Here is a 22,194-nt window from a genome sequence, read left to right as displayed (position 1 = left end):
TTTTTTTGTGTTTATGGTCTTCTTTTTTAAAATCTTCAACTTTAACCATTTTTTAATTTTCAGTTCTAATTGTAGTAATTTGTTTAAATTGGAGTAAATAAAAGTTTAAATATACTTATATTGTTTCACATTGTTTAAATTGGAGTAGAATAAAAGTTTATATATTTAATTATGATTATGATCGATAATCACAATACTGCGCGCTTTTTGTACCCTTTTTATGTTTATACTCAAATGGCTGGTTTTTGTAACTTGTTTTGCTCATCGGTTAAAACTGTGAGCTTTCAGACTCTTGAATTGTATGTAATTTTTTTTGTTCTGTTGTTTTGAAAAATTGGACATTTTTGTAGAAATTGGAGCTTTAATTTTGAGGTTATGTTGTTGCAGTGAGGGAAAATTTGAGATCTGCAAAGAAAGAGTTTAACAAGACCGAGGATGATTTGAAATCTCTTCAAAGTGTTGGTCAGAACATTGGAGAAGTACTCCGATCTCTTGACAATGAACGTTGTAAGTTTATTAGAATTCTTCTTTTGTTATTTCTTATGAATTTTTACATGTATGTTTCAATTGCATGTTTTAATTAGGTATGGCTTATAAATGCGTCTACTATATATAACTTTTATCTCTTTTCTTAGCAATTACATTGTAAATGTGGCACTAGGAATTCTTTTGATTTCAAATTTTTCTCTTGATTCCCAATTTCTTGCTCTAGAAATTGTGTTTTAAGGCATAGTGGGCGAGCAAAGCATAATATAGGGGTTATTGTTATTTCCATTATGTTTCAGTGATTGTTAAAGCAAGCAGTGGACCTCGGTATGTGGTTGGTTGCCGCAGCAAGGTGGATAAGGAAAAACTAGTTCAAGGAACTAGAGTCGTTCTTGATATGACAACACTTATAATTATGCGTGCTCTTCCACGCGAGGCGAGTTATTTGTTTTCAGGCTGCTGTCACTTATTTACAATTTTCTTTTTCTGTTTGAGCTTCATGCTGGTTGTATAACTCACGACGTCTTATCTTTTTGTGCCATGGGCTTACAGGTAGATCCAGTTGTTTATAATATGCTGCATGAAGATCCTGGTAATGTCAGCTATTCAGCCGTGTGTGGTCTATCTGATCAAATTAGAGAATTGAGGGAATCTATTGAGCTACCTATTATGAACCCTGAGCTTTTTATAAGAGTGGGGATTAAACCTCCCAAGGTGATTATTTGGTCATTCCATTTATTTTGTATTTCTTGTTCTCTTCTCCCTTGTCCAAAGTCAATGAAGTTACTTAATGTGCTCCTCACGACTGCATATGCTCTGTGTTTCAGGGTGTCCTTTTATATGGACCTCATGGTACTGGAAAGACATTATTGGCTAGGGCTATTGCGAGTAATATAGACGCTAACTTTTTGAAGGTAAATTATTATCTTACCAACTTATCCTTTATGTCTCCTGAATTCTGTTGACTGCAAGTGGTTCTCTAATTTAACACATGCTTTTATTTTTGGAAGGTTGTTTCAAGTGCCATTATTGATAAGTATATTGGAGAAAGTGCTAGGTTTATAAGGGAAATGTTTGGATATGCACGTGATCGTCAAGTAAGAGTAATGGAACTTGGATTTGATTTTCTGTGGCATTCAATACCTGATTCCACCAATAATGCTACTGATTGCTTCTGTTTGCCCAGCCCTGCATCATTTTCATGGATGAAATTGATGCCATTGGTGGACGCCGATTTAGTGAAGGAACAAGTGCTGATCGTGAAATTCAGAGAACACTAATGGAGTTACTTAACCATCTCGATGGGTTTGATCAGCTTGGGAAGGTACTTTAGTCTATAAATTTAACCTTATCTAACATTGTTTACACTTGAAACATTTTCATTTATGTAGTCTACTCTTTTAAAGTAGGTGCGTGTTTGTCTACTTTCCATCATATTTCTTATACTTGATGCAGCACATGGTCTGTTTTTTCTGTTAAACTGAAGCCCAGTTATTTAGTAAAAGGCAAAAAAAAAAAACAAAGATTACCTTAATGAATTTTTTTCATTGGTAATTCATATTCCACAATACAATTCATTGTTCAGTATTTTGATGGGCAAGTTAAGAATGGTCTGGTTCTGAATACATTCGGCTATATATCCGATTAAATTTGCTTGTTTTTCATTTTCTGATACTTGGAGTTCTGTAGCTTCAATAAACTGCATTCTCTTGGGCCTCCAGAAAAAGCATTTCTTTCTGTTTATTCATGACTATTGGTTAAGCTTTGCAGCTTCATAAAGTAGACTATTTAAGTACATTGAAGTGTTATTTTCTGCATGTCATGTGACCACTCTTCATGTAAACCCTCTTTTTTCCCCCTTTTGGCAACTTCCATATGGTAATCTTTATGATAAAATTTTATGTTTGTTTATGAATAATAGGTTAAAATGATAATGACAACAAACCGACCTAACGTTCTCGATCCTGCACTTCTCCGTCCCGGGAGATTAGACAGAAAAATAGAGATTCCATTGCCAAATGAACAGTCGAGAATGGAAATTCTTAAAATTCATGCTGCTGGAATCGCAAAGCATGGGGAGATCGACTATGAAGCTGTTGTAAAACTTGCAGAGGTAAGCCAAATAATTGTTTTGCATGTTTTATAAATTTACTAATCCGTATTAGTTATTACTTATAATATTCTTACAACTATCACAGGGTTTTAATGGAGCCGATCTTCGCAATGTTTTCACGGAAGCTGGAATGTCAGCAATTCGAGCAGAACGTGATTATGTCATTCATGAAGACTTTATGAAGGTAATTCTATGATTTCTATTACCAAAATGGATCTCATCTCTCTCTATATGCTAATTATTAAATGTGGTAATAAGAAACTAAGTTTAGTTTATGTGCTTTCTAAAGTTTAATAATTGCATCGTGTGACATTGAGATTGGTACAAACAAGGAACTAAGTTCAGATTACATGCTTTCTGCAATAAAGTTGCTGGATGTGCTTAAATACACATTTTCTTTTCAATTTTGCAGGCTGTGAGGAAGCTGAATGAGGCAAAGAAACTTGAATCTAGCGCGCACTATAATGCAGATTTTGGGAAGGAGTAGAAATGCTTTCTTTTGTTACCATGGAATGTGGGGCAATGCGTTATATTTCTTTCAAATATTTATGATGCATTATTTTCATTTTAATCATGTAGAACATATATCACAGTTTACAAACTTTTAAGCCATAGATTTTAACTCTTAAATTTTTAAAAATATTGTACCTCTCGAGTCTTTGAACATGAAGAAAATGAGTTCCATTTGTTTCTGAATAGCATGCCTAATTATCCACATTAATCTACCTGGAAATCTTGTCAATCTCCAGTTCCTCTAATTGTGATTTTGAAGTATGGCATATGAAATTTCCACTACGAGGTCATTGGGTCAACTCCGAGCTTGATTTTGTAACTCAAAACCATTTTTATGATGAGACATATGTTGATCATGAAGAGAGATGAAACATTTCAGTTAGTGGGATTTTTTTTTTGCTATGTCCATAAAGTGGTTTCACTTGAAATTATTTTAGGATTCTAGCTGGCTGTTGTGTCTTTAAATTTTGATAAAAATAAAATTGAGAGTAACATTAAGAACAATACTGATATAAAATACTCCTATCCCATTTAGAAATTTTTATATTAATTTATATATGGTTTAAGATATAATTCATATTCTTTGTTCATGTTGCATTTCCACTAATTATGTATTTTTAATAATTAATTTTGATAGAGTATTTGGGTATTGAAAGATTTTACTATTATTTTTTGTTGATAAATGGAGAATGCTAGAAAAGTATGGTCATGGTCATCTATTAATAATTATTAAAACAAAATAAAGGGTTTAAATATAAATTTAAGCTTAAAAAATAAACTTTTTTCAGTTGAATATTATAAAATGACAATGGGAAATTCTAAATGGAATGGTTAAAAAATTAAGTGGCAAATTTATAATTGGAGAAATGAAAGTGGAGAGATTGCTTATAAAATTTACTCTAATTTTCTCTCTAAGAAATGGAAAAGGATGGTCAAATCTGTACAATAAATTTCTTGCAGATCAATCGCAATGAACAATGTTCTAGCACACTTCCCACCTGAAATTTATCATCGGCTTAATTCAACTTTTGAGTAAGTAGAAATTTTTTGGATGCGGTTTTACTACTGGCTAGCTTGTAATTCACGATCCTTATAATCTTATAGAACCAGAAAGCACTCACCATCTGTAATCCAAATGACATTACCTAGTAAAAGGTGTCATTTTGGTGCATTAGTAAGGCCGCAAAATCACACTTCATTAATCACGCCATAAAAGTGGTGTTTATGAATGAAGTACCTGAATAATTAGTGGATTATCAGCGGTCAGTGTGGCATAGGTGAGATAAGGACCAAATATCATTCGTCCAAATGTGAAAATCACGGCAAATGATATCTGTACAACATTGGAAGTTCAATTACTAAATCTGAATTAATTTAACATATTGTAATTAAGAGTAGATTAATTTAACTTACATCGGCTGCCAAATTAAGGTCAGTATTCCTGTAACCAAGTTCCTTGAGAAGCTCCCTTAGGTGCAGGAAAGGGCTTGAAATTTCTGTCAGCCACAGAGCTGAAACTAGTTCTGTCCCACTCTAAATTGAACACATATTTATAAATTCATTATCTTAATTAGGAGAGGTAAATTAGTCATATCTATGTATCTATTTCATTAGTTGTTCAAGTTATTCTAGTAAACAATAATACAATATAAAAGAGTCATTTTGGTCCCTTGACTTATGCATGTGAGTCTGTTAACTCACGCTTAACCATTTTAATCAATCAAAGATGATACTCTCTATTTTTAGATTTAATCAACTCATAAATTGTACAAAATGAACGAGTTCAAGAACCACAATAACCAATTTTGGGTGTTACTTGACATAAATTATAGATTATTATCCCTAATTGATCTAAAATAAAAAAATATTACTACATTTAATTGATTAAAATAGCTAAGTGCGAGTTAATTAACCTTGATACACAAGTTTGGAAACAACAACAACCCTTTATTCAAAAATAAAAGGAATTTAAATTTCATAATTATAATATACAATAGAGCTAATTGTAAAATAAATCATAAATTTTAGCATTCATTAAAATTTTGATACGACTTTTCAATTATGACAATTTAAAATACAAATTATCGATTTTTATTAAAAGAAAATATTGTTCTGCTTGCAATTAATACAATATAGAATGTAATTTTAAGATTTATTGCCAGCAAATGCTTACGGCCATTCATAAATTATACAAATATAACATATTGAGTTTTTTTTTTTGGAATGATTCAAAGGGTCAAATAATTGTATTCGACTCCATAAAAGAAATACTCCTACTTCTTTTCTTTTAGTAGTTCTTACTTCTTATAAAAAAGTGAATTTTTTTAATTTTGATAGATAGAGAACTTTGAATTTGAAATATTTGGTGTTTTCTATGTTTCATTCACAGAACATAATTCAACCATACTGCAACTTATTATTTGGGACAATAATTTAGTCTGATTTAAAAAAGAAAAATTAAAAGTTCATCCAAATTTCCATTAAAAAAAATACGAAAACAAGAGTGTTTATTCCACGTAATAGTTGTGCCACGTCACTTTACAACAAGTAATAAGCATTTGTGATATTAAAATAATTAATTATTGGAGTATCATTTTATCATTAAATATCCTAACATTACTATATCTCATTAGTCTGTTGCACAACTTGTATTGAATAATTGTTTCGAAAACAAACATCAATTGGCATTCAAGTTTGACCTACCAAAAGTAGAAAATTAGTTCATCTAACGTGTGCTGTACATATTTATTTCTCCATAAATCAGAGGCTCTTTTTATATTAGTTTTTTAGTATTAGGCTGTACTTATAAACAAACATCAATTACCTGACTGGGTGAACATTTTGAAGCCAAGGGAGTAATCGGACGCCTCCAATTATGAACAGAAAGAGAAGCTAACGTGACAGCGATATAGCATGGATCGTAGAAACGAGACGATTTGCAGAAATCAAAAGAATGATTTGGTAAAATCTTTCGCATGAAGAGAAATAGCGTAGTCCATGAAATCACTCCTAAAATTAATATTTGCCATACGTAGCTTTCCATGATTAAAGAAAAAATAGGAGATATGGAAGAGAAGAAGAATTGGGTGAAAGTTTGTTGATAAAGTTTAGTGAAATGGAAAATTAAGGGTTTTTTGTTTGGCAGTGAAGTGTGCATTGGGATTTGATCTTTATCAGTTCATTTCCGATTATTCGCTGTTTATTGTGTGACCATACTTTTTTTTAATTACATTTAAGTAGTAATCAATTTACTCATCATATCTTAATGGTTTGGTATAGCATCTCATATCTATTTCGGAAAAGTAGTATTTTACATAATATGATAATACTATATGATAATGCTTATATGATAGTATTTTACCAAGAGAAATACTATTCAACACGTATTTACTGTACACGAAATACACTATAAATAATTCACCCTTAATTTTCAAGCTTCTCAATCCTGATCTTGAGGAGTAGGAATCATTTTATAAATCCACTCTCTATTACTTCATTCACTGCACAATTTTTGTTAAGCAATATTTGCCTTTTCAAATTGTATCATTCTTTTTTTAGTTGATAGGCATGTTCAATAAGCAAAATCATTTTTGCCAAAATGATCGCAAATAGTAGTATGTGATTTGACGCTGACAAGTTGGAGATTACACGCCATTTCATTTTGGTTTACTGGCATAAGCCACGTCTTCCTGGATTACCCTATAAAAAAGGATCAGCCCAAATCCAATTGTTTAAATAAGCCCGACACATCTGTACCACGATATCGTCAACGTTAAATCTCCCGTTCGAGACACCGTCGACGTTAATTCAGATCAAACTTTTTCCGTTCAAACCAGCGATCGAGTCGATACTTCATCTGCAAGAGGCAAGCCTGCTGTTTTGTGATGGATATCTACCATCAATTACCGAAGACCTTTCCTGTTCGGGTAATACATCCTTCGCTGAGAAAGTTGTCGTCATTTTCCTTTACAGTTACCAATTCAAGATATAAAACTGAATCGGAGGATGGGAATCGAATGTTTATTCTGGGGACGGGGTATGTCGGTCAATTCTTTGCAAGAAACCTCAGAAACGAAGGTTGGTAACTATTTAACTCTTTCACTCGCGAAAACAAGATTAAATGTAATGCTGAAACAATGAGAAATGCGACGTCGTTTTATTGTTCTGTTGATCAACCATCAGGACTGATGTTGGAAGGAGCACAAGCACAGCCAAAAAGGAGGCGCTTGAGGAGAGAGGATTTGATATTAGCCTTTTCCATACCAATGAGCCTCAGTGAGCGAGTCAGTTTCTGCTATTTCTACAATTATTCCAATGTCATATCCGAATGTATAATTTTATAAAATGCCCACCAGATTGAGCACATTGAAGAGCTATACACACTTGCTAGTGTCTATCCCTTCTGTGGTAGGCGTTGGCGATCCTGTGTGTTTTCCATTTATTTATCATCATTGTCAAATGCCTGGTAGTGTAATAGTTTAATTATTGCTTTTTCATGTTGTCATTTTTTAGTTGCTTCAGCATGAAGAACTACTGAGAAGTACTAGAATGGATGGAAATCTTCAATGGCTCTGCTATCTGTCGTCTACTACTATGTCTTTTGCTGTTCCTTTTACTGCACATATTTCTTTTTGTTATAAATGATGCTATTCATACTGGAATCGCATATGTAACAAATAAGGTTTTTGGTTCAGTATCAATAAGGACATGTTATGAAATTGTCACGACCCGAAATCCAGGGCCGCGACCGGCGCTAGGGAATGGGAATTTTGGTTCCGAAACCCGTAGCAAGCCTAAATTTATCTAAAATTTTTTTTTTCGCGTTTTAAAAATCTTTATAAAACTTTAATTGAGCGTTTTCAAAATTTCGGCAATATAACGGCTGTAATTTAAACTAACCAACACCTGCGGAAACGTATACAACTTAACAGCCATTATATAAATATCATCAATCATCATTTGTAAGTTAAACAGTTAATCTAAAACTACCTCTGATAATTGTTTATTCCCAGAAACGAGACCTATCAAAAACTATTAACAAAAAGCGGTGATAACCCAAAATACAACCATACCGCTATAGACCTCGACAAAAATAAACTAGCCTGACTATCTACTGCAGCGCTAGAGCAAAAGACAGAAACTGTACATGTCAAAAGAGCGAGCTTTCCGGATCAAGAATGGAAGCTCGGGTCAACCTTGATCTACTGAGTACCTGAAAAGTTTGGAATATCAACGGGTCAGACTATGCTGAGTAAGTTCACAGTTTACTAACGATATTATATTTAAAACTAAGGTCGCATTGTCGATAACATACGATACTCAAATAATCTATTTATAATCTCTTACTGGAATATACTTATACTTGAAACATAATTTGATAATAAACATTTCCTTAAATAAAGAAAGTATAAATAAACATAAATAAAAGATTTCCAATATTCGATCCGTTCGAAACCCTAAACCCAAGTACTACGGACTTATTGGACATAATTGATAATAATCACATTTCAATTATATCGTCCGAGTGGCCGGGTCCCGAGATAGTTCGACCGAGTTACCCGCTACCACGTGGCATAGTCCCGAGATAATTCAACCGAGTTACATCATGCCACTACTTAATCCCAAGTTGTGGGTCCCGAGATAATTCGACCGAGTTACCCACGAGACACAGGTCCCGAGATAGTTCGACCGAGTTACCTGGTGTCTATCAATTTTCTTTTTGTCCTCCTTAATCCATTAATCGATCGATATTCATAATTAATCATTTCAAGATATTGACCATAGACGCCTAGACTCGTATCAATTCTGGTGATCACACAGCCTATTGACGCCCAATAGGTAGCACGTTTCCCTCGGATCTCATATCGGGTTAAATTAACTAAATTCATAAAATACGTAATTCATGCTTTACATAAAACAATTAATAGATTAAAGGAAACAATCAATTCATAAATACTTTCACAAAAATAAATCAAACTTTTAAAATAGAACATATACTTGTTAATTCACATATTCATAAAGAGCACATCGTCTTTATGACAGCATTCAACCTTGAAAATCATCATTTCCAATTAACTAGTTCTTTTCCAAATCATAGATATTATCTTATAGCACAAATATATATAATATCATTTGTCATGAATAAATTCCATTTATGCGACCTTTATGGACTTTAAAATATATAATTCAAATGTAGAATAAAGTAAAATATAAATAAAATATAGAGTTTGTTATTAAAATATTATGACAAACTTTAAAACAAAATTTGTAAGCTATACTAAAATATAATAAATCAATCAAATGCGCAATAAAAGACACTATAAATAATATATAAGTTTTACTTAAAATACATAATCAAACATATATATAATAATAACAATACAATATCGAAAGTAACTTGCGAACTTACCTCGATCGCTTAAATCCAATTTTGTTTCAATAATCAAATTATCTTGCCCGTTGCTATTTCCTTAGTCCACTACTTCTCCAAGCCAAAGTCGCTCAATATCTATAATTTGAACAAATCTCATATTAACACTTGATTTCATAATATATTTTATTCCTACCATTTCCATTCTTATATTCAAACTTTGAAGTTTGAATTATATTCTAAGTCCTTATTTTAAATTCTTGCCTTCTTAAAGTCTAACTTAATCGATTTGGTTAATACTTAACCAAATCGTCTAATTACTACTTTAACTTCTAAGTTTTCTAATACTTAGGTTAATTCATAACTCACTTAGTTTTATCAATATAAACTAATTTACTTTATGTTATTAAAATCAACTAATTTATTTTAAATTAAAGCTTCTATTAACATTCACTAATCCAATTTAACTTGAATTAACCAACTTTAATAAACCGTGTATTAAACTTAATACCAAATTTTAAGTCTGACTTTCATTAAACTTAATATACTCATTCTACCCTTTACTTTAGATTTTAATTTATTTCTCAAATCAATTCAAAATGTCATAATCAATTTAAACCCAAATATAAAAAAAAATATTATTTATTCCATTTACCAATTTACATTTTATGTTTTCCATTTTAACTTAAACTTATACCTTTAATCCTTAATATTAGACATTATTTTATTATTTTTTTTAAATCAATTTCAAATACACTCTAATTTACTTTTATCAAAGCCACTTTTAAAATTAGGCTCGATTTAAATTTCTTTATCAAATTTTATTACTCCTATTTCCTATTTTTTTAACTATTCAAAAATTCAAATTTATTTAAATTTTTAAAAACGTCATATTTGAAAAAAATATATTTTTCCTCATAGCGACGGGCGGGTCCCGGAGAGCGACCGGCTGGTCTGCCGCCGAGCAGACCTCGGTCTGCTCAGCAGAGCAGACCTTCGGTCTGCTTCAGCAAGCAGACCTTGGTCTGCTCTGGTTGAGCAGACCGTAGTCTGCTCAACCATGAGCAGACTGGTCAGGCCAATGGCCTGACCGGTCTTTCCTCCGGCCACCGGTTCCGCCCCTCCGCTCAATTCCGACTCCGACTCCGATTTCGTTTTCCAAAAATTAATATTTAACCAACAATTAAAAATTTCCAGCAATATTAAAAATCATCAATTCTTCAATTTCTTTAGTGTTTATAATTACTACTAATTACTCTAATCAACAAATACACTTTACTTTCATTAATCCTTAAGCAAAACCCATAAAACTTCAATATTTAGTCATTTTTGAATAATTTCCAGCAATATATTAAACTCCTAATTTCCATTTAATTTGACAATTTTCACCTTAATTTCATCTTCTTTTCTCATACTTAGTGTTTATATTCATAATAATTACTCTAACAATAATTTTCTTTCAATTTAATCAATTTCTAATAAATTTCATAAACCCTAAAAACTTTAACTAATTAAATAACTTACTAGTTTAGAAACCTTACCTTGATTATTGTTGCTATAGATAGAATCTTAGCTTAATCCTCAAAATATCCAAGATTCCTTCATGATTTTGGTGGAAAATGGAAGTTTTGGGATGAGAAATGGTTTAGAGAAGAAGGAGAGGAAAATTCTGGAAATCTCCTTCTTTTTGTCCTTTGTTTCTATTATCCTTATTAATACCTCTATTTTAATTATTAATAATGAAAGAAATTGGGCTTGGACTTTGAGTTTTCTCTTTTACTATTTGTTTGGACTTGTATTGTTGTTAATTAGGCCTACTATTTAATATGTCTCTACACTATATTTTATATTTTTTTTTTTTGCTTATTAATTTATTAAATTAATTTATTACTTAAGCACGTCGATAATAATTCCGGGCTTAAATCCGAATTTTTCCAATGATAAAAATTATACGGGCTATTTTTCCTTATTTTAGCTCCCTTTGGCTAAAATAATATGTTTAATCCAATTAAACATTTCTCCAAAAATGCGGGGCATTACATTCTTCCCCCCTAAAAAAAATTCGTCCTCGAATTTTCTTATAATGCTTACCATCCAATTATTTTAATATTGGTAGTGCTCACTACTTCCGCCATCTCCTTAAGGCATAATCTCATAGGATATTTTATTCTACGATTTTCTAATTTATACTTATTTTGTATTACGTTATCCATGTATTACGTAGTTAGTTTTCCAAACTAACTAAAAATCATTTTTTTCTCTACTTCGTAAAAATTTAGGTTTTTAGCCCACTTCAGGCCACAAAACCAACGTCCAGAATCTGTCCAAATTTTAATTTATCACTTGAAACTTGTTCTATGCTACACCATCTACAACTCTCATTTTGGTCTTAGGTCCAAAATAACACTTCTTGGGATCGAAAATTGATCCAGAAGTGGCTTTCCTAGATTAGCTTTAAAATATACTCAACCTTTAATTCATAGGCTTACTTAAGGGTATATGTTTTCCTGCTTGCCTAAGGCAGGTCTTGTTTTCCGAGATCAATCCGGGTTTGTCGTTATCCTTATCGACATACCCTCTTCGCGTGTTATTTAATAGGTTTTACGAAAAATCTCAGCGAGCACGCCCAAAATTGCTTCCAAAGAAGCTGTTTTAGTCTCTTATTTCAATTTTCCTTTTTCTTTTCTTAAATTTAATAACTCCCTCTTTTTTTTTAATTGATTCTCACTATAAAGTTGTGTTCCAATTTAAACGAGCTACGATCCTTTCTACAAATAAACTCAGGATATTCTAATCATCGAAATCCTGGTATTACGGATTTTTATCAAAATCAATACATTTCCAAAATTTGGGGTATTTAATGGTAACTTTAAACCATTAAATAAATCACTTAAAATCGTCCAATAGTTTTCTTTAAATGCACCCTCTGCAACTCTCTCTGCAATTTCCATTTAGATTCAAATTGACCTTGACAAGCGTTAGAGGTCGGAAAGTTTGTCCAAACTACCTACCCCGGGCATCTAAACTTTTCTTAGTTTGACATGTAGTTTCTTTAGTTGAATTCTTTGAATTTATCCGAAGTTAACTACTAGTCCAAGCTTAGTTATAAGTTTTGGATTATCCCACTTGATATATAACCAAAGTCTATGAAATTTTCGTAGTTATGTTCACCTTCACCTTCCATTGCCCTTGAATAATCCATCGAAATCCCTTTATCAAGTGTCTGCATCCATTCTGCGGACGCCTGAACCCTATACTATAAACTCAGTAATAATTTAACGCCAACAGCTAACATGCTTACTCATTCCTCCATACCTCTTCTTCTATTACGACCTTATACATCTATTTTAATGGCTTGTCCCTTCCTTAAAGTTTTACAACTTATATACCATATTTCCGTCTTACTTCATTGATCCGAGCACATAATTAAATAAGACTTATTATAAAACATGATTTAGCTATCCTGCAATTAGCTTTACTACTTGTGAAGTTTCGTTACTTCAATCTTTTCCATTAGGTTTGCATATCTTTGCGTCTTTCATGTAGCTTTTTCTTTCAAATCATATGCCTTCATTGTTTCTAAAATTTTCATAAATAATTTGTATTATTCCGTCATGAGTCATTTCTCATATCCTGTTTCAACACTTATCTTTTAACATATAAATTCATCGAAGTTCGACGTCACGTTCCTTAACGTCTTCCGCCTTCTTTACGTTCAATCATGTACATGTGTATACATGATATCCTTATCGATGTTCTATAGTAGATGGGTATATTTCTTCTTTGATGTCAATTACCCACTTCATGACCTCTCGTATCGAATCTTATAGAGTTGAATCTATACTAGACATCTCTATATGCATTATACACCATTTTCTATCTTTCTTGCATTAAGTTATTCCCTTTCTTATCCTTATCACAAGGTTCTTATCCAGTTACATGCGTCTTTAATACGTTATATACTTTAAACATTAGTTTACTTTGATTTCTTCGTTGGTCCTAATATACAAATCCTTAAATTATATACTTAGGACCATGTGCAACATGAAACATGTGTTAACCTTTCACATGCAGCGTTCATGTTCTCCTTTATGAGTCACCGACAATCTTTATAACTATCGTACTATAACTTTCATTCTTTGCTATTCAGATTTAAGTCTCATAACAATTTTGTTTCTTAGTTCCTTAATTAGCATATCTAATTTCCTAACTTACTCCGTATAATACACACGTTTCGTCTCTTAATCTCATTAACCAAATACTTCACAATATTCGTATTTATACGGAGTTCCAAGTAGTACTCTTAATATACTTTAGTTTTACTAATCTTAGCGATTCCCTAATATCACTTAAAATTCGCTTCTGTAATTAGTAAGGATCGTCCCTTATCTCTATTAGCTTAGTCTTACAATTTACTTGCTAGGTTCTGCTATTATTTTTTTTATACATCTACTCTCTTATAGCATGATGTCCTAAACACCTCATTTACATATAAGAAAATTTTAACTCATTGCTTAATCATATATATATTGCTATACAGATACGCCTTACTATTCTACTCGCACTATAGTTCGTTGAACTACTACCAACGTTGTATATTCAAAACACAATTCTTTATTTTGTGTTCTAATACACGTTCGTCATGCCTTTTAGAGTTGCTTGTTACCTAACTTCGAGCATTTTACCTTCGTTACAGAGTTCCGGTCTAGGTATACTTACGTTTTAAAACAAATCTCTAAAAAAAATAATTCAATTATCTTACAATTCAAAGAAAATGACCCTTTATAAAAATCACATTTAAATCCTTTAAAGATTAGCATAATTGTGCTCTAGGGTGATGACGTCTCTCATCCCCAAAGAGTTGCCATAACTTACCTCCTGTCTAGGCCAAATGAGCATGATGCATGTCCTACTAATGTATGAATTCATTTATTATTCTTTCCATTTAATGTGTATGTAGTGATGCAGTTCTATTCATGTCGTGGCAATAATGCATTTCTATCTCGGGTCTAGGCACAATTATGCTTTTAAAATCGTTTAAACAATTAACTTTAATTCATAAACTTTTAACTTTGTAAGTTCTCCAGACTTTAACTCTGTAACTTGGTAAGTTCTTCCGCCTCTTTAAATCTACGCCTTTCTATCAGTCATCCTTAAACGCTTATATCGTATGCTTATCATAACATCCTCACACTATACATTACTTCCTACCTAAGCCTAGTCACCAAGTCGCATAAATACTAATTATTTAAGTCGCACGCAGTATCACACAATAATCGCGGCTTATATCCTAAATAGGAAGGTTGAAACTATAGAAAACAGAAGACAACATGCAAAAGACATGACTCGAATCCTATGTGCTGCAGTAGTTTCCTAGGTAGACTCACACAAAGCAGTGGTATCCTGGACCAACTGCTCTGATACCACCTTTGTCACGACCCGAAATCGAGGGCCGCGACCGGCGCTAGGGAATGGGAATTTTGGTTCCGAAACCCGTAGCAAGCCTAAATTTATCTAAAAAATTTTTTTTCGCGTTTTAAAAATCTTTATAAAACTTTAATTGAGCGTTTTCAAAATTTCGGCAATATAACGGCTGTAATTTAAACTAACCAACACCTGCGGAAACGTATACAACTTAACAGCCATTATATAAATATCATCAATCATCATTTGTAAGTTAAACAGTTAATCTAAAACTACCTCTGATAATTGTTTATTCCCAGAAACGAGACCTATCAAAAACTATTAACAAAAAGCGGTGATAACCCAAAATACAACCATACCGCTATAGACCTCGACAAAAATAAACTAGCCTGACTATATACTGCAGCGCTAGAGCAAAAGACAGAAACTGTACATGTCAAAAGAGCGAGCTTTCCGGATCAAGAATGGAAGCTCGGGTCAACCTTGATCTACTGAGTACCTGAAAAGTTTGGAATATCAACGGGTCAGACTATGCTGAGTAAGTTCACAGTTTACTAACGATATTATATTTAAAACTAAGGTCGCATTGTCGATAACATACGATACTCAAATAATCTATTTATAATCTCTTACTGGAATATACTTATACTTGAAACATAATTTGATAATAAACATTTCCTTAAATAAAGAAAGTATAAATAAACATAAATAAAAGATTTCCAATATTCGATCCGTTCGAAACCCTAAACCCAAGTACTACGGACTTATTGGACATAATTGATAATAATCACATTTCAATTATATCGTCCGAGTGGCCGGGTCCCGAGATAGTTCGACCGAGTTACCCGCTACCACGTGGCATAGTCCCGAGATAATTCAACCGAGTTACATCATGCCACTACTTAATCCCAAGTTGTGGGTCCCGAGATAATTCGACCGAGTTACCCACGAGACACAGGTCCCGAGATAGTTCGACCGAGTTACCTGGTGTCTATCAATTTTCTTTTTGTCCTCCTTAATCCATTAATCGATCGATATTCATAATTAATCATTTCAAGATATTGACCATAGACGCCTAGACTCGTATCAATTCTGGTGATCACACAGCCTATTGACGCCCAATAGGTAGCACGTTTCCCTCGGATCTCATATCGGGTTAAATTAACTAAATTCATAAAATACGTAATTCATGCTTTACATAAAACAATTAATAGATTAAAGGAAACAATCAATTCATAAATACTTTCACAAAAATAAATCAAACTTTTAAAATAGAACATATACTTGTTAATTCACATATTCATAAAGAGCACATCGTCTTTATGACAGCATTCAACCTTGAAAATCATCATTTCCAATTAACTAGTTCTTTTCCAAATCATAGATATTATCTTATAGCACAAATATATATAATATCATTTGTCATGAATAAATTCCATTTATGCGACCTTTATGGACTTTAAAATATATAATTCAAATGTAGAATAAAGTAAAATATAAATAAAATATAGAGTTTGTTATTAAAATATTATGACAAACTTTAAAACAAAATTTGTAAGCTATACTAAAATATAATAAATCAATCAAATGCGCAATAAAAGACACTATAAATAATATATAAGTTTTACTTAAAATACATAATCAAACATATATATAATAATAACAATACAATATCGAAAGTAACTTGCGAACTTACCTCGATCGCTTAAATCCAATTTTGTTTCAATAATCAAATTATCTTGCCCGTTGCTATTTCCTTAGTCCACTACTTCTCCAAGCCAAAGTCGCTCAATATCTATAATTTGAACAAATCTCATATTAACACTTGATTTCATAATATATTTTATTCCTACCATTTCCATTCTTATATTCAAACTTTGAAGTTTGAATTATATTCTAAGTCCTTATTTTAAATTCTTGCCTTCTTAAAGTCTAACTTAATCGATTTGGTTAATACTTAACCAAATCGTCTAATTACTACTTTAACTTCTAAGTTTTCTAATACTTAGGTTAATTCATAACTCACTTAGTTTTATCAATATAAACTAATTTACTTTATGTTATTAAAATCAACTAATTTATTTTAAATTAAAGCTTCTATTAACATTCACTAATCCAATTTAACTTGAATTAACCAACTTTAATAAACCGTGTATTAAACTTAATACCAAATTTTAAGTCTGACTTTCATTAAACTTAATATACTCATTCTACCCTTTACTTTAGATTTTAATTTATTTCTCAAATCAATTCAAAATGTCATAATCAATTTAAACCCAAATATAAAAAAAAATATTATTTATTCCATTTACCAATTTACATTTTATGTTTTCCATTTTAACTTAAACTTATACCTTTAATCCTTAATATTAGACATTATTTTATTATTTTTTTTTAAATCAATTTCAAATACACTCTAATTTACTTTTATCAAAGCCACTTTTAAAATTAGGCTCGATTTAAATTTCTTTATCAAATTTTATTACTCCTATTTCCTATTTTTTTAACTATTCAAAAATTCAAATTTATTTAAATTTTTAAAAACGTCATATTTGAAAAAAATATATTTTTCCTCATAGCGACGGGCGGGTCCCGGAGAGCGACCGGCTGGTCTGCCGCCGAGCAGACCTCGGTCTGCTCAGCAGAGCAGACCTTCGGTCTGCTTCAGCAAGCAGACCTTGGTCTGCTCTGGTTGAGCAGACCGTAGTCTGCTCAACCATGAGCAGACTGGTCAGGCCAATGGCCTGACCGGTCTTTCCTCCGGCCACCGGTTCCGCCCCTCCGCTCAATTCCGACTCCGACTCCGATTTCGTTTTCCAAAAATTAATATTTAACCAACAATTAAAAATTTCCAGCAATATTAAAAATCATCAATTCTTCAATTTCTTTAGTGTTTATAATTACTACTAATTACTCTAATCAACAAATACACTTTACTTTCATTAATCCTTAAGCAAAACTCATAAAACTTCAATATTTAGTCATTTTTGAATAATTTCCAGCAATATATTAAACTCCTAATTTCCATTTAATTTGACAATTTTCACCTTAATTTCATCTTCTTTTCTCATACTTAGTGTTTATATTCATAATAATTACTCTAACAATAATTTTCTTCCAATTTAATCAATTTCTAATAAATTTCATAAACCCTAAAAACTTTAACTAATTAAATAACTTACTAGTTTAGAAACCTTACCTTGATTATTGTTGCTATAGATAGAATCTTAGCTTAATCCTCAAAATATCCAAGATTCCTTCATGATTTTGGTGGAAAATGGAAGTTTTGGGATGAGAAATGGTTTAGAGAAGAAGGAGAGGAAAATTCTGGAAATCTCCTTCTTTTTGTCCTTTGTTTCTATTATCCTTATTAATACCTCTATTTTAATTATTAATAATGAAAGAAATTGGGCTTGGACTTTGAGTTTTCTCTTTTACTATTTGTTTGGACTTGTATTGTTGTTAATTAGGCCTACTATTTAATATGTCTCTACACTATATTTTATATTTTTTTTTTGCTTATTAATTTATTAAATTAATTTATTACTTAAGCACGTCGATAATAATTCCGGGCTTAAATCCGAATTTTTCCAATGATAAAAATTATACGGGCTATTTTTCCTTATTTTAGCTCCCTTTGGCTAAAATAATATGTTTAATCCAATTAAACATTTCTCCAAAAATGCGGGGCATTACAGAAATAAACAGTGCATACGATTACTTTGAGCTGAATTTTGGCAGTTTTGATCGTGCAATACTGTGATTGTAACTCCGCTAGCCTGCATATTGTATTCCATTTTTGGTTCTCCAATATCTTCTTACCCTGTGATAGGGAAGTATCAAGTGCTAGTACACTGATTTCACATAAATCTAAACACTCTGCCACTCGTATGTTTGAAAACAATTGATTTCAGCTATGTGATTCTACTTCTTGTTGGTAGGTGTATATGGTGACTGTGGTGGTGCTTGGGTGGATGAAGAGTAAGCAACCATTTTGGATGTGAATTGCCGTTCAACTTTTGCAAATGCTACTAACTAGATGTGTTATGGCATGGTAGTTATCCAACAAGCCCTACAAGTGAGTCGGCTAAATCAAGGTTAGCTGCTGAGGCAGGATGGTTAAATCTGGGCGCTAGTCTTGGGATTTCAACGCAAGTATTTCGACTTGGTGGTATCTATGGTCCTGGTAGGAGGTTGTGGTTGTGCTCTCTGTTTTCTCGTATGCATGTCTTAATAGCAATGCCCTTTCTTGATTGACCGTTTATTTTATGATTTGTAAAAGTCTCCGAGTCTTGATGCATTGTGCTTTGGCTGTTAATCTTTTGCTTCTGGCTAATCTGTATGATGTAACAAAGTTCGAGTCTGTGACAATTTATTGCAGTGCTGTTGACACAACAATTAAGCAGGAACCCTTTTCGAGAAGCCAGAAGATGAGGATATCCAAAAAGTACACATCCAGAGTTCATGTTGACGATATTTTTCAAGCCCTGAAGGCTAGCATCCACAGACAACCCTTCCGGTAGGCTATCTCCCTACCGTCTCTCGATATTACACATTTTATGTATATTTTCAAGTCGTGAGACAAAGACGACAGAATAATAATAGTTAGGGTTAATTACTATAACCCCCCGACCTAGGTCTTACATATTGAAAATCAATGTTATCCCCTAACATTTTAGTTTTGTTCAAATGAAATTCCGATTTTGCAAAACTAATGAACTCTAATGATAGTAAAACACGGCAATGCTTGGTGGGAAGAAAAGGAAGCTCTACCCTAACCATCAATCAATAGAATGGTCTTATGCATGTAAATATGGAGAATGGCCTTTTGGTGAATGTTTGATGATGTCGAGCATAGCTGTGGCTACATGTTTACAATTACTCATTCTCTTAATTTCGTTTCTGCAAAATGTTTCTTGTTTGTTGTGCTATGAATGATTATAAAATCCTAAAGTCTCCTCAATTATGCCAATGCAGGATAATTGACAATATTGTGGACGACGACCCAGCTCCTCGTGACGAGGTGTTTGCCTATGCTAGAGAATTGGCTGAGAAGAAGTGGCCAAATTGGGTCAAGCATAATACATCTACTAAGAAAGCTATATCATATAACCGAAGAGGCGAGAAGCGTGTTTCTAATGAACGAATTAAAAAAGAACTAGGAGTGAGGCTTCTCCATCCAAGTTACAGATCAGGCTTGCTAAATATTATAGATCAGATGGAATATACATCATCATCAGAGAAGTAGACTGTTTATATTGTAGATAAATTGGAAGTATACTGGTTTCTGCAACCAAAGAGTTGCCTTCATCTTTAGGAATGCATATTATTGATAAGTTGGAAATTTAAAATTCCATTCATGGTCATGGTCTATGCTCTAACATACATCAAGTTTATCTTGAAACTGAAACCCCCTCAAGTCTATACAAATTAACAGTCATAAAACTACAAGAATGGATTATTTTCAACATAAAGCCAGTTTTTTTTTAATCTAAAAGTGGCTTAATGCCATTAATTTTTGATAAAAAGAAGCTGCTGATACAAAATACAAATTGAAAAGACAACACTAATCTCAATCTTTGCACTATTTGCATATTAATCATAAGGGATTTGGATGTAGGCTGCATCATAGGCAAAAGGTACATCAGCATACATACCAGCAAGAGCACATCTTATGCTTTCCAAGACGGTGAAGAGATAAGCAAACGCAATGGCTGTCCAAAAATGCATCCCTACTTTACCCCAGTAGATGGCAAGCGGCATCCACCGACTCACAGTTCCAATCACTTGAAGAGCAATCTCCAACAACATCCCCATCACCACATGAAATCTAAAGAAATGAGGCCATTCCTTTCTTCTTACAACTCCAAGATATGCAACAAAAAAATATGCCATCAAGAACCAGCTCGGCAACCTCCCGATGGCACCGAGAAATGGGTATGTAAGAAATTCAAAGTCTTCGAGGAATGGATGTAGATGATACGCTGTCTCGGCATACATCCAAGTCTTGTGAAGCGGCATCAAATATGGGAGACAAGCTAATGTCCTCCACCACCATTTTGGCTTCTCGGTCATTGGGGGGAAGCCATAACTGTATGGGACATCTTTCGATGCTCGAGGGCAAATATAAGATTTGCTTTGCCTGGGTAATAATGGAACAGTATGCCAAATTCTACCGCGATCCCCGCTTAAGAGCGTGGTTGATGCAACAGAAAGATTTGGAAACACCAACCCTATTGTATCGAAAATAAATTCAAGATTAGGATTATCACTGACATATATCATACAATGAATAACTATTGATTTATTGTACAAATAACATGACACAACAAATGCTTGAATAATGACTTTTCCACTATATATCAAAAGAACAGTAATGTTGGTAGCTAATACCTCTAGATAGGCATGATTTGGACTCCGGAGTCCATGAATTCCTGATATTTAAGAGGGCAGGCTTAGCACTAACGAGAGGAACATTTGCAGAAAGCAGACCGTTTGGCCTAGGCTTAGCCGCTATGGTGCGTCCATTAAGAATCATACCGAAATACTTGTTGATACAGGTCGATCTTAGAGGGTCGCCCGTACTGTTTTTCCTGCACAAGTAACAAATATAAGCTCAAAGGACCTCAGGCTTGCTCAGCCTGAAAGCCACTCCGATGCTTAAGTCAGAGAGGGGTTTTTGGTAGGGAAATGAGTGTAAGAATATTTAAGTCTGATTTGTGCTTACCCTTCTCAGCATTCGGTGGCTTCCTTTTATAATGAGTTTAAGGCGGTTGTTATCTGGTAAATCGTGGGTTTGTCCCACGATTACTGATAATGGTGAAGGCACGTTCCCGATTATCCCGGGTAGTGGGTCTCAGGGAACAGAGTGGATGAGGTCGCCTAGATGGCAGACCTGGATGAGTCCGCCCAAGACAGACATGGGCGATACTCGTACTGTCGCTGGGCGATGGGAGGTTTGGAGAGCCGTTGGGCGAGCATAGCATTCGTTAGGCGATGCTTGGAGTTCTGATATTATTAGGGCGGTATCAGATGTCCCCCCCCTGTAATCTTGCTAAGTCAAAGACTTGAAGCGCCAAATTTCAAAATTCGAATTTCCGAAATTTTCGAAATGATTTGAATTTCAAACGTTTCCTTCAACGGTTACGAATTTGAAGCGTTTTCTGACTATAAAAGAACGCGACTTTTGTTTTTTCATTGATTATTTCGAGGAGTTTCCTGCTGTCAGGCATTCGAGTGTCTAACTTGGCGTATAAAAGAGGTACTTGTTCTTTAATTTAAAATCTTT

At 33.0% G+C, this 22,194-nt stretch overlaps 4 protein-coding genes and 1 long non-coding RNA gene across 6 annotated transcripts; 2 read left to right on the top strand and 3 right to left on the bottom strand.

Annotated features, from left to right (window-relative positions):
* Positions 1–234: 234 nt before the first annotated feature.
* LOC130015703 (26S proteasome regulatory subunit S10B homolog B-like) lies at positions 235–3,239 on the top strand. The gene is made up of 10 exons (XM_056106373.1): positions 235–241; positions 373–507; positions 786–922; positions 1,039–1,200; positions 1,314–1,400; positions 1,497–1,583; positions 1,673–1,810; positions 2,408–2,599; positions 2,685–2,783; positions 3,012–3,239. The coding sequence occupies exons 1-10, from the start codon at positions 235–237 to the stop codon at positions 3,084–3,086; spliced, it is 1,119 nt and encodes a 372-aa protein (XP_055962348.1). The 3' UTR covers positions 3,087–3,239.
* An 874-nt stretch (positions 3,240–4,113) lies between these two features.
* LOC126687895 (uncharacterized) lies at positions 4,114–6,155 on the bottom strand. Its single transcript, XM_050382447.2, has 4 exons — positions 5,937–6,155; positions 4,526–4,645; positions 4,350–4,445; positions 4,114–4,257 (listed from the first exon to the last, which is right to left on the bottom strand). Exons 1-4 carry the CDS (start codon positions 6,153–6,155, stop codon positions 4,129–4,131), a joined length of 564 nt encoding a protein of 187 aa, XP_050238404.1. The 3' UTR covers positions 4,114–4,128.
* An 841-nt stretch (positions 6,156–6,996) lies between these two features.
* Positions 6,997–20,217, top strand: LOC126687893 (uncharacterized). Its single transcript, XM_050382446.2, has 8 exons — positions 6,997–7,193; positions 7,295–7,387; positions 7,468–7,537; positions 7,625–7,703; positions 18,848–18,887; positions 18,965–19,099; positions 19,288–19,425; positions 19,884–20,217. Exons 1-8 carry the CDS (start codon positions 6,997–6,999, stop codon positions 20,152–20,154), a joined length of 1,023 nt encoding a protein of 340 aa, XP_050238403.1. The 3' UTR covers positions 20,155–20,217.
* On the bottom strand, positions 8,033–18,234 carry LOC130015638 (uncharacterized). 2 transcript variants are annotated; one of them, XR_008790917.1, is made up of 4 exons: positions 18,106–18,234; positions 16,603–16,701; positions 15,340–15,405; positions 8,033–8,324 (listed from the first exon to the last, which is right to left on the bottom strand). It is a non-coding gene; the product is annotated as an uncharacterized LOC130015638 (long non-coding RNA). The 2 variants fall into 2 exon arrangements; XR_008790916.1 differs by lacking the exons at positions 15,340–15,405; positions 16,603–16,701; positions 18,106–18,234 and adding exons at positions 9,522–9,620; positions 11,024–11,152.
* A 201-nt stretch (positions 20,218–20,418) lies between the features above and the next one.
* On the bottom strand, positions 20,419–21,887 carry LOC126687892 (protein TIC 20-I, chloroplastic-like). Its single transcript, XM_050382445.2, has 3 exons — positions 21,802–21,887; positions 21,300–21,499; positions 20,419–21,202 (listed from the first exon to the last, which is right to left on the bottom strand). The coding sequence occupies exons 1-3, from the start codon at positions 21,885–21,887 to the stop codon at positions 20,502–20,504; spliced, it is 987 nt and encodes a 328-aa protein (XP_050238402.1). The 3' UTR covers positions 20,419–20,501.
* Positions 21,888–22,194: the final 307 nt, after the last annotated feature.

This window comes from Mercurialis annua, linkage group LG6 (genome assembly GCF_937616625.2).
Source record: "Mercurialis annua linkage group LG6, ddMerAnnu1.2, whole genome shotgun sequence".
NCBI classification, from domain to species: domain Eukaryota; kingdom Viridiplantae; phylum Streptophyta; class Magnoliopsida; order Malpighiales; family Euphorbiaceae; genus Mercurialis; species Mercurialis annua.
The sequence above is the reverse complement of the archived record's forward strand: the minus strand, read 5'-3'. Positions and strand labels throughout refer to the sequence as shown.

Coding starts and splice junctions, on each gene's coding strand:
- LOC130015703 (XM_056106373.1), top strand. Junction 923..1,038: donor TGCGTGCTCTTCCACGCGAG/GCGAGTTATTTG, acceptor ATGGGCTTACAG/GTAGATCCAGTTGTTTATAA. Junction 1,811..2,407: donor GGTTTGATCAGCTTGGGAAG/GTACTTTAGTCT, acceptor TATGAATAATAG/GTTAAAATGATAATGACAAC.
- LOC126687895 (XM_050382447.2), bottom strand. CDS start 6,155: ATGGAAAGCTACGTATGGCAAATATTAATTTTAGGAGTGATTTCATGG. Junction 4,646..5,936: donor CAAAATGTTCACCCAGTCAG/GTAATTGATGTT, acceptor TGTTCAATTTAG/AGTGGGACAGAACTAGTTTC. Junction 4,446..4,525: donor ACCTTAATTTGGCAGCCGAT/GTAAGTTAAATT, acceptor AATGTTGTACAG/ATATCATTTGCCGTGATTTT.
- LOC126687893 (XM_050382446.2), top strand. CDS start 6,997: ATGGATATCTACCATCAATTACCGAAGACCTTTCCTGTTCGGGTAATA. Junction 7,194..7,294: donor AACCTCAGAAACGAAGGTTG/GTAACTATTTAA, acceptor ATCAACCATCAG/GACTGATGTTGGAAGGAGCA. Junction 7,704..18,847: donor CTGCTATCTGTCGTCTACTA/CTATGTCTTTTG, acceptor TCTTGTTGGTAG/GTGTATATGGTGACTGTGGT.
- LOC126687892 (XM_050382445.2), bottom strand. CDS start 21,887: ATGCTCGCCCAACGGCTCTCCAAACCTCCCATCGCCCAGCGACAGTAC. Junction 21,500..21,801: donor TCTTGGGCGGACTCATCCAG/GTCTGCCATCTA, acceptor TTACTTGTGCAG/GAAAAACAGTACGGGCGACC. Junction 21,203..21,299: donor CAAATCATGCCTATCTAGAG/GTATTAGCTACC, acceptor ATAAATCAATAG/TTATTCATTGTATGATATAT.